The sequence below is a fragment of the Leptodactylus fuscus genome, chromosome 11, assembly GCF_031893055.1.
Source record: "Leptodactylus fuscus isolate aLepFus1 chromosome 11, aLepFus1.hap2, whole genome shotgun sequence".
Taxonomy (NCBI): Eukaryota; Metazoa; Chordata; class Amphibia; order Anura; family Leptodactylidae; genus Leptodactylus; species Leptodactylus fuscus.
Window position 1 is genome coordinate 77,645,290 of NC_134275.1, and position 11,665 is coordinate 77,656,954.

Consider the following 11,665-nt stretch of genomic DNA (forward strand, 5'->3'; position numbering starts at 1 on the left):
CCTTTCTCTCTGCACTTTTCAGGCAGAAATCAGTTGGAAATCCAGCGCACACCATTAAAGTCTATGAGGTCTGTGGGTTTCTGTGGATAACTGCTTCTTTTTAAGTGGATTAGGTTTTCATTCCTGGGGTCCCAAAGCAGACCCCATGAACGGAAATCCACATGCAGATGTGAACCTAGTGTTATGCCAGTTTTTTGGCACAATATTCAATGTGTTAGGTTCTGATGTCCCAATCCCTCAAGGAACATCGAGAAGACTTCTGGTGTTCCGGTAAGCTGAGAAGTGGCTACAATGTATTGTGCTTAAAAAGTTTGCAAAAGCCTTTCCAAAGTCTGTTCAGATCTACATGTTATTGGTTTCAATAAGGAAGATGAGAAGGGCGCACCAGATATAATACACTCGCCTACGTAGGTGCTTATTCCACCCTTGTGCTAGGCCTTGTATTAACAGCCCATATGACAAATATGATAAAAACAGAACTTTCTGTTTCCTGAGTTAGTTTCAGAGATCCCTCAGTAAAGGATTCATGAAAATAGGTTACCCCCGAGTATACAAAAAAGTACCGGGCCTGACTGCAGAGCACGAACATGTGAATACACCCTGAAATAAGGTCGGTGTTCAAAAAGATGGAAAAAAAAAGTGCCTTCAGGTCTCCTTCCCTATTACAACTAAGGACAAAGACATTGCGGGTTATTTCTCTATACCGCTTTTGGCACATTAATTTTTAGCCTGGCCATTAAAAATCCTAGTATGGCCGATACCCCACGTTGCAGAAATGCAGCTTATTTGTTGCAGATTTTTGAGTCAAAGCCAAGTTCCCTGTCGTCCCACAGCGGCACAATATGGGGTATTTCTGCCCCTGTGTGCTGGTAGGACAGGCGGATTTTTATTTAGCCAATTAATTAATCATGGCTTGCCCTATAAGAGGGCCCAAGAACCTCCCCCTGCGTGTTTTTTTCTGTCCTGTGTGACCGGACAGGTGGGCTGCTGCATATTGGTCCTCGGAGGCAACCCTTGTGTCCCACTACTGCCTGGACACTCGGGCTTCAGAAGCTACTGCTTTTGGTCACAGTTTAAGTGCAGTTGGTGGTGAGGACCCACCCTAGGGGATTACTTGCTAACTCCCCATATTGTGCCGCTGTAGGACGACAGGGAACGAAGGATTATGAAGATAATCTTGTTTCCCTTAGTCCTAACAGCGGCACAAGACTTCCCGCCCGGAAGAAATTTGTCATTGTTATAAGTATACTATGTTACCTATGTATAATTAGGTTACTCTTGTATATACACGCAGGGGGGAGGTTCTTGGGCCCTCTTATAGGGCAAGCCATGATTAATTAATTGGCTAATTAAAAATCCGCCTGTCCTACCAGCACACAGGGGCAGAAATACCCCATATTGTGCCGCTGTTACGACTAAGGGAAACAAGATTATCTTCATAATCCCTCGTTATTTCTCTATAAGGCTTTTGGCACATTCATTTTTAGCCTGGCCATTAAAAATCCTAGTACGGCCGATACCCCACGTTGCGGAAATGCAGCTTTTTTTTTCCAGATTTTGCTGCATATTTTTGAGCCAAAGCCAAGACTGGCTACAAAGGGAATGGGAAATATCTAGAAAGTTCAGTAAGTAAATGGTGACCATTGCCTGTATAGCAGCACTGTATGGGGGCCAGTAAAACGGGACACTTATGGTAAGGAGGCCAGTAAAGGGGGCAGTTACTGTATGGTAGCCACTAAAAAGGGCACTTACTGTGTCGGGGCCAATAATTGGGAATCAATAAGTAGGCAATACACTATATGTCATTTAGGCTAAGGCCCCATGGGCTGTAATCGCAGCACTAAAGCGGTGCGGGAAGAACTGCTGCGTGAATGCATTGCGGTTCTTTCCGCAGCGCTTTGAAGAGAAAGTTCACAGTTTTCCTCCGCAGACTTTCTCTTAACATTATATCTATGGGAAAGCCGCTGGCATTTCCGTAGATATAATTGACATGCTGCAATTTGCAAAGCCGCAACAGCTTTGCAAATCGCAGTGTGTCCGTGCTGCGATTTCTTCTGCAAAGTGGGGATGGGATTCGCATGAATCCCTTCCACTTTGCCTGCACTGTACAACGCCGCGATTTTTCCCGCAGTGTCTCCGCTGCAGGCAAATTGCGGCGTTTACGTCCCGTAGGGCCCCAGCCTAAGGGAGGTATTAAACAGTGTGGGGGCCACAAAAGACAGTGATATGCCATGTGAAGGACTAGGAAAGGGGGTATTATGCTATATGGTGGGCTAGTAAAAAGGGCATTATGCCATGTGGGCACCAGTAAAGGGGCTTTCATACTGTGTTGGGGTCAGGAAAGAGGCATTATATTGTGTAGGGCCAGGAAAGGGGTACAGTAGTGTAGTTGCTGGGGTAAGGGGATCCAGTCAAAAGTTACACCCTTGTCCCCCCATTCACGATGAAGTTGGCAGCACTTCGCTCGTCTGATGTGCTGTCTCGTCAGATATATTTCGGAAGCGAATCACGGCTTCATTCCAGGGTAAGCATTTTACTATGCGGACATTTCAGTCCCGTGCGGACCAATCTATATTCCAGGTGAGATCAATATCTATAAGCAACTGAGTTCACGCATTCCAGCATAATACAAATCAAGCACACGCGTGTCATGTGACTAACTGTAGCCAATGGGATGAGAGAGTAATAACTGAGAAGGGAGGTTTGTTTCATTTATTACACACCTTACATACATACATACATATACAGTATATGGCAGGTTGTCAATACAATCAGAACATCCTAAGAGCGTAACAATAAAACCGCACAAAACCAAAGGTGCAACAGGATTGTGTTTCGTGAGGACGACAATAGACAGAAGAGACAACCCATCATCTTAAATCACCAAAGTCCTTCCTCTGGACCAACACTCCGGGACAATGGGCCGAACTAGACGAAAAAATGTGTAAAACAGAGAATATTTTTTAGTTACATTTACCACTTCCCATTGAGTATAAAGGCACCAAAACCGAAATCTGAGTCAGAATGTCACATAAATTGTAACTAAACCGAAACATATAATATTTCTCTGATTTACAAATACTGATGACAAATACTGGGCAAAATACTGATGTTTGGAAATGGCCCTAAGGCCAAGGCCCCACGTGGCGGATAATCTGATATTTTTGTTGTTTTTTGAGCCAAAGCCAATAATGGCCACCAGATGGCCGCCTAAGACTCTACAAAATTTGTCGTCATTTATATTTGCAAAAATGTTTAACTTTTAATTGTCTACAAACCTAAATCTGGTTATGTTCATGGGAAACCCATTCCTTTCTGTAATGTGCGGATGGGATTAGCCTGAATCTTTGGAGGTTATGTGAAATATTGTGTTTTTTGGCAGAGTGTTTCTGTTGAGGCCACTATTGGGCATGATGTCACCCCCAGACCACCTATATATTGTCCTCAAACAACTGACAGCAGAGGCCTAAAGGGGAAGCAAAGAATAGAAGCCCTGCAAAATGCAGATCTCAGTGAGAACATCTACTGTAACATGACTACAGAGCTATAAATGGAAGAAATACTAAGCAGCAGGAACAAACTTACTTAGCAAACATAATGGTTAGACATTAAGTCATTAGCAGGTTGTGTGTATAGGTCTGTATATGTGTGTATGTGTGTAGCTGTATCTATGTATGTTTAGCTATTTGTATGTGTGTGGCTGTCTGTGTGTCTCTGTAGCTGAGTATATGTGTGTATCTGTCCATGGCACTATTCTGTGACTGGAGAACAGATCATAATAAGCCATTAAAGTGACAGTCGAGTCTGGATCTCACAATGAACATGTCGGTCAGTACATACAGGGGGGGGGATGCTGGTCTGCTATTTATTTTCTTCAGCTCCGGCTCCTTTTGGCTTATCCCCCTTAAGGTCAGAGTTGAATCAGTGGCTACATCTTAGTCCTCCAGCTCCTCGTAGGCGGGCACTGTCGTACCATTGGCTCAGGCTGCTGCTCTGTCCCGCCCCCTGCAGCTCCTCCTCCTCTGATTGGCTGATTATCACAGGCACAGCAGGAAGTCAGTGCAAGGAGGGATCGTTTCTATTACAGATATACAGATTCCTAAACCATCAGTGACAAGAACAGAAGATGATCAGATACATGCAGCCTAAACTGAGGGGTGTAAGGCGCAGCAAGGGGGAGCCTGGAGGGTCACTGTAGAGGTCATCATGACGTTGCCGGCCGTTCTTCATCGTCGCGCTGGAAGGTGCTGAGCTGTTTGTTCCAGAGTCTCCAGTAGTTTCCTCCTAGAGCCAAAAGCTCTTCATGTTTTCCGGACTCCTTGATTTGGCCGCCGTCTAAGACGAGGATGTTGTCGGCCTTCTCTATGATATTCATCCTGTGAGATATGAGCAGCACGGTCTGGCGGCGCGCACGCTTGTATAACATGCTTTGGATCTGAAAAAAAATGATTCTTATTATTAGTCTGCCTGGGAAGCGCAATAAAGGCAAATGGCCATAAAGGCAATAACAAGGGCTTGTCCAGGGCCCAGACATAGTGAGAAGACTACAGCAATCTGCTAGATGAAGCCGAACAGACAAGCGCCGTCACATAGAGAGGAGATGTATGATGGCTTTAGTATACTGCACATGCACGACTGGTCAAAGCAATACAGAGAGAGGGAGCGCATGCGCAGAACATACTAGTCCCGTCACAGAGAGAAGAGATATATGATGGCGCTAGTATACTGCACATGCACAACTGATCGAAGCAATACAGAGATAAGGCGTGCATGCGCAGTATATATTAGCACCGTCACACAATACAGACAGGAGCTGGGCAGGGAACTCTGCAATCTGTCCATTGCTTGTCCTGCTCACAGAAGAGAAGTAAATACAACTGCATCCAGTCTAGACAATGCTCTGTGAGCTAAACCGTCTGGACTCCAGGCTAATAATACATCATATTTGTGCAGCTATGCTGAGCTCACAGAGCATTGCCTAGCCTTGTATCCACTCTACAATACATTGGGCTACAGGGTGTATTATCTCGCCAGTACTTACCTTCAGCTCAGTGTCTGTATCCAGAGAACTGGTGGCGTCATCGAGGATGAGGACCTTCGCGTCCCTAAGCAGAGCTCGTGCCAGGGCCACTCTTTGCCTCTGACCTCCAGATAGAAGATCGCCCTTCTGCCCAGCACCTTGGTGGAGATTGTATAACCCATTATCTATACTGGATACTATACTGTCTATATCTTACTGCTGTTTGCAATGCTTTATATATCCTACCTGTCTCATAACCTTGTGGCTTCTGCAGGATGAAGTCGTCTGCACTCGCTGCCTTGGCGGCCTCCTGTACAGATTTCAGGCTCATCTCTCCCAGGCCGTATGAAATATTGCCCTTTATGGAGCGGGTGGAGAGGACGGGCTCTTGATGCACCACTGAAACCTTCCAGGAGATAGAAAGGGTCAATGATACATTACAATGTGGTCTCAGAACTGCTCAGGGGTGCGGAGTCAAAGTCGGGTCGAATTTTGGTTGGAATCAGAAAAAAGTTGCTAACTCAGAATTGCTTCAGAATAAGTAAGTACTTTCCAATAATATTCTATCATTATTTCTATTGTATCACTAGATGTGATGCTTTTGTTACATATTTACTTTTATAGGAATCAGTCATTGGCTTTTTAATGAATTAGAGGATCTTTACTGCTTCTCCATGACCATCTGTGAAGGAGATGGAGACAAAGCAGGAGTCAGATTTGGTCTGTCTAGGTTCACACATGCGCCTAGTCTCTGCTCGGGGATTCCGTTTCCACATGCCGCCTTTTTTGGGCAGAAATTGGGACGAGACCTGGCGGACCCCATTATAGTCTATGGGATCCACGGGTAAGCACTTTTTTAAGTGGATTAAGTTTCTGTTCATGTGGTTCCAAAGCGGACCCAGCGAATGGAAACCTGAATACAGATGTGAACCTAACGTCTGTGGAAACATAGACCACCCCTCGACTTCACAGCCCTGATTCTGCCGCAGTTGTCAGATCTTCACACTATTAAGACTGACCTTCCTCCGGTAGTACTGGTTCTCGTAGTCTGATATTGGTCTCCCATCCAGTAGGATCTGTCCTGACTGCGGTTCATACAATCGGAGCAGAAGATTTACAACCGTGGATTTTCCCGCATCACAATTTCCCACCAGAGCCGTCACCTTCCCTGGATTTAGTTTAAAAGAAACGTCCTACGGATCCAAAAAGACAACATTGTTTTTTTAAGTTTCCAACTGGCTAAACAACCACTATAAATGTACAAGACTACGGCGACATTGTACCTGCAGGGCCGGGTGGAGCGGCCGCTTTGGGTATGAAAACGTAACATTGCTGAAGGTAATCTCTCCCTGGAGGTCGCTTGGGCTCAGATTCCCTGGCGGTGGCTTTTGCGGTGTTCGGTCCATGAATTCAAAGACTTTTTGAGAAGACCCCACAGCTTTCCGCACATCTGGATATACATGAAGAAGAGCCTGAAGAAAGTATAAGACTATTAAGAGGTTGTCCATGATTGAATACATAGGGGACGCACTACAGTGATACTGATGAACTGACACAAAACATTTGTTAAGTCAAACTGTAACCAAATTCACCCAAAACTGGATTTACAGGGAATGTACAAGTCTTATTCTCACCTCTACAGCTGATGAAAACTGCATTTCATACAGGACAAAGGAGACCAGTTCTCCTCCGCTGACCTCTTCATTGGTCACTAGACGTCCACCAAAGTACAGAATGCCCACCTTCAGAGCGAGGCCCGAAAACTGCGAGAAGGGAGAAGCAGATTTCCAGTGATGTCACTTGCATGGGGTATGAAGAGATACATTGACACACTCACAAATTCACATTATTAGCTTATCGATATTGATGTGATTAAGGTTCACGCAACTGAGTCCAACCTTTTGGTGGCCACGCACATTAGACTTAGGTTGACTAACCTGACGATTTTGGAATACATGCGTGTTTGGCCACACCAACCATATATGTGGATGGGGACTTTGGTAGGAATAGTTGTTGGCTCACCTAAAACTATTGATAGTATACGGCCATCTTTAGTGGACTATACTTTTATCTGCGGCTTATTGATGCAGTACTTACACTGTTGGCCACCATAGTCCAGCCATATGCAAAGGCCTCCTTCTTGTTGAGTTGGTAGGTGGCATCCAGCTTTCCCTCATAGCGCCGGCACTCACCCTCTTCATTAGCGAAGCTGCGTACGGTTTTTATATTGGAGAAGGTCTCCTGGGCCACCTGGTTGACTTTGGAGAGGGATTCTTGGATCTTCATAGATAGATTCTAAGAAGAGATGAAGACAGTAATAAGTCACCCTGTAATAGTGGCCATTATGTCAGCTGGTCATGCACTTTAGCCAATCTTGTAGTATTCATCCCTATCACTGCATATGCTCTAAATGGGGAGGGGATAGTAAGTCAGTGCTAGAGACCACTGGTGGCGCTTACCTCCTCGGAGAACAAAAGGACTGGACATGTTAAAATGCAACTGAACGATCCTACTGTCCCCTGACATCTGTTGTCTGGAGAGAGTTAAGGGGACACCATCTGATATTAGGGTGCCTTTGCCAGAAGCCTCCCCTCCCCTCTCCATAGAGTTACATGTAAAATGTGACATATTTCTTAAACAACGTATATTGCAAAGTTTCTTATATCCATCTATTCTGTTCATTTATAAAAAGTTGTTTTAGAACCCGAGGTTCACTTTGATAGAAGAAATTTCCATCCATAGAACTGTATTACAAATATATACCCATCGATGCTTCTCGTACCTGGGAATAGGTTCCTGATAGTTGGGGCACAATGGTGATGATGAGCAGGCACAGGACAGTGAACAGAGTCAGTTTTGGGGACAAGCTGACCATGTATATAAAGAGGAAGAGCAGCCTCATAGAATACCACATCAGGAGGCTCAGGTTGTGGCTGAGGGCTTCGCTCATTGCCGTAATGTCCGTAGTTAGCCGGGATGTGATGTCACCTGAAATAAAAGTGACATCATCAGGACACCTGCGGAAGAACTAAGATAGTTGTATCTTATATCCAGGTCTCAGTCCATATTACCTGCAGGCACGGTGTCGAAGAACGCAATGTCCTGCTTCAAGACGGAGCGCAGGAGCTTTCCCTGGGTCTGAGTATGGACCAAGCTCATGGTGACATTGAAGATGAGGTCACATATAAATTCCGTCACAGCGCTGCAAGTCAGAGAATCGTTCACATTAATAATCCATTGTCATAATCAATAATAATACAATGTGCACAGCAGCATTTTCTATAGGATACAAAGTATTTACGGAATCTTGTGGTGATATGCAAGGAAGGCGTGCGCCCTACATGTAGGCTTACCAAACATCTGTAAATTGAGAGTCCATAGAGGACTTTGGCGTGAACTAAAAGCTGCTAGGAGTTGCAGAAAGCGCTGACACTCCCACAACGGGGAAGTATAAACCAGAGAGTATTACATGAGCCTGAAAATGGTCCAAACACACATGAAGGTCCTCCGTTACCTTTATCCATTCATATAATAAGCACTGCCTGACTTTAGCCACATTTTATTAGTCCTTAAACCTGCAAATAGTCAGACTAAGTGCAGCACCATTCGCAGTCTGTATCTAATACACATCATCTGGACACGTTGCGACTTTCAGCTTCCAAAAATGTATCAATCTCTCACCTCGATAATGTGATCAGAGTCATTATAATGATGGTGGTCCAGAATATAGACGGGTTCTCCTTGTTATGGATCCAGTCTGCCATACGACCCGTGTAAGTAGGTAAAGCCATCTCACCTGTTGGAGGACAAGACGTACTGAGGAATACCAGACGGATAGAGCGGGCTTATTCACATTGATACCTGGCACTGGCATACAATAAGAACACAGAACTGCTGTTATGGATCACAACTAGGGTTGAGCGATCGGGATTGGAAAAGATCAGATCCTGATCAGCGATCGAGTAAATTTCACGATCGCAATTGGGTTCCAATCCACCCTAAAAAATATTGGGAACAGAATTCCGATCCTGATCGCTCAACCCTAGTTACCTGCACAGAACTGCTGTCGCTCCCTGGAGTAACACTAGCCTAGTGAGACGGGGGCGTGCATGGATCATTGTTAAAATCCGATTTTCGATCATTAAAAAATCCCCTTGACTTGCATTAGGATCAGAATAGGGATCGGGTTCGGATGGAAAATGATCGGAAATCGGATTTTAAAAATGGTCCTGAAATCTCAAGATCGGCTCAACCCTAATCACAACATATTGTCCTTTGTAATGGCGTGTCCTGACACACTTACCCCAGGAAGACAATATAAGGAATATCGCCACCAGCAGGAACTTCCACGCGTAAGGCCTTAGAAGGGCGAATAACCTCCACATAGAGGCCGATGAAGAAGACTCATCCTCCTCATCCTCTTCACCATTGAGAAAGAGCTGATGCCAGACGACCATAGACGCCAACGCGATCATGTACGAGTAGAGGAAAAGGTCTCCGTGGCCCCATCTGTGCAGGAGCTCCGCGCTGGTCCGTGGTAACAGGAGAGCCGTAAAGGTGGCACAAGATGGTACCAGCAGACTGGAGACGATGCAGGACACCAGTAACTTATCACCTTGTAACAAGGTTTGGTGCTTGAACATGCATCTGTCTGCAAGGACTACAAGTACCAGGACTACGAGGTGTGCCAGGCCCATCCCCCAGGCCAGTGAGATACTCATCGTGAGATCTGGGGTCAGAAGAAACCTCAATAGCTTCAAGGTAGCGAAGTCTAGACCCATAAGGCAACATAATGACCAGAAGAAATGCATCGTGGGAAAACCTGTACAGAGAGAAAAGGAAGAAGGGAATATTATCCTAAAATATACAACTATACATGAACCTCTCACCACCTCCACCAATTCCAGGTCTTAGCATCCAGCACAGTTGGAATTTTCTCTTTATCCCCCACCGTTCCTGAGTAACAAGTGCAGGTAGTTTTGGTGCCTGATGTGCTCTTTAAGTTCTGTACTCTCAGGTGGGTGGTGTCAGGCAGGGGGGCTTGGTTCAAAGCTCCAATCAAACCTCAGAATCACACCCCTTGTCTGATGACTCCGCCCTCTTGACATTATAGAGACTAAATAGTACATCAGGCACCAAAACTAACATCATTGATTGCTCAGGAACGGTGGGGACTAGAGAAAAAATTCCAACTATCCCAACTATCTTTACATCTACAGAGCCGCATAAGGATTTACTTTGTGCAGGACAAATTGTATTTCATTATGGAATCATTTAATAGTCCATACAATGTGCTGGGAAGTAGAAAAAAAATCAGAACAGGGTGGAAAAAGAGGAAAACTGCATTGGTGTTCACCGTGCAGCCAGAATGTCACATGACTTGTAGTTCTGCAGTCTATAAAAAATCCAAAACAGATTTTTTTTTGCCATATTTTGACACCTGTAACTTCCTTACATTTCAGTCTATGGGGCTGGAAAAGTCTTCCTTTTATTTATAAAATTTTGGGGAGTGGGAGTTTTTGATCACATTTTCCCAAATCTTTTTGGAAGGCGGAATGGTGTAAATACGGCATTTCGGCCATTAGGGTGTTCACCTTTGAGCATTTAACTCCTCATATGCCTCGCTCAAATGTGTCCAAAGCATCTACAAATTGGCAGCACGTGGCCATTTTGACTAGTATTACCATCCCCTGGATTTCGGCTCCCAGGCTTGCCACAAAGGTGTTTCTACTACAGGTTGTCGCATATAAATAGAAGTCAATAGATATTACAATGTATTGCAGTAATACTGTATCACCCTCTAAGGGGAAGTCAAAAAGAAATAAAAAATACAGAAAATAAATATCTAATATATAAAAAGATACAAAATTCCATATCACTGTCCCCTTCCCTAGATCATATATAAAAACTAACACTTTGGGCAGATTTATTAAGCTCCTTGCCCCCTTATTGGCTAAATTGCACCTTTTTCTGGTCTTTTTCTGCCCTGACCTTTATCTATGAAGCATTTGCACCTTTTTTCTCTGGGTGTTAGGGGGGGATTCACACGGAGTTTTGTGGCGCTGTTTTTGCCACTGTTAAGACTCCCATTGACTTGAATGAGATTTTTTTTTACACAAGTAACAAACACGTCATTGGCGTGTTAAAATAAACCCACAGCCCCATATATACGACAATATAAGGTTCCAGGGGTCAGAATATGGCCCGCAAAGAAAACGTTACAGGTGCAGTTGTTATTGTAAGTCCACCCCGGTCTGATCTGTCTTCACCCGGTATCCTAATACACAATACTGAATATTACATGACATTTACAATGAATAAGATCTTATATGGGAAAAGAAAAAAGCTGTGGCTTTTGTCAGAGGAGGAATAAGGAAAAAAAAGAACAATGTTTGTGAAGGGTTAAAAATGTAATCTGAACAGTGCCCGAGTCTATGACTGTCTGTACATCAGTGCGATTCACGTCCTGCGGTTACTTACCCCCTGCCGCTGTGTGTGCACTGTGCCCGGTCTCTGCAGCCGCTGTGTGTGCACTGTGCCCGGGCTCTGCAGCCGCTGTGTGTGCACTGTGCCCGGGCTCTGCTGTATCTCAGCTCTGGCTATTCCGGGAATTGAGGCATTTAAAAGAAAGTGAAAGTGAAAGCA

The 11,665-nt window shown here is 44.7% G+C and overlaps 1 protein-coding gene across 1 annotated transcript; it reads right to left on the reverse strand.

The window, feature by feature from the left end:
• Nucleotides 1–2,727: 2,727 nt before the first annotated feature.
• On the reverse strand, nt 2,728–11,597 carry TAP1 (transporter 1, ATP binding cassette subfamily B member). The gene is made up of 12 exons (XM_075259037.1): nt 11,501–11,597; nt 9,324–9,842; nt 8,702–8,816; nt 8,092–8,222; nt 7,803–8,008; nt 7,118–7,315; nt 6,655–6,783; nt 6,304–6,492; nt 6,040–6,213; nt 5,267–5,426; nt 5,042–5,178; nt 2,728–4,435 (listed from the first exon to the last, which is right to left on the reverse strand). Exons 2-12 carry the CDS (start codon nt 9,829–9,831, stop codon nt 4,205–4,207), a joined length of 2,178 nt encoding a protein of 725 aa, XP_075115138.1. The 5' UTR covers nt 9,832–9,842; nt 11,501–11,597; the 3' UTR covers nt 2,728–4,204.
• Between the last annotated feature and the right edge of the window lie 68 nt (nt 11,598–11,665).

Coding starts and splice junctions, on each gene's coding strand:
- TAP1 (XM_075259037.1), bottom strand. CDS start 9,831: ATGCATTTCTTCTGGTCATTATGTTGCCTTATGGGTCTAGACTTCGCT. Junction 8,223..8,701: donor ACTCTGATCACATTATCGAG/GTGAGAGATTGA, acceptor TCTGACTTGCAG/CGCTGTGACGGAATTTATAT. Junction 6,214..6,303: donor CGCTCCACCCGGCCCTGCAG/GTACAATGTCGC, acceptor TTGGATCCGTAG/GACGTTTCTTTTAAACTAAA.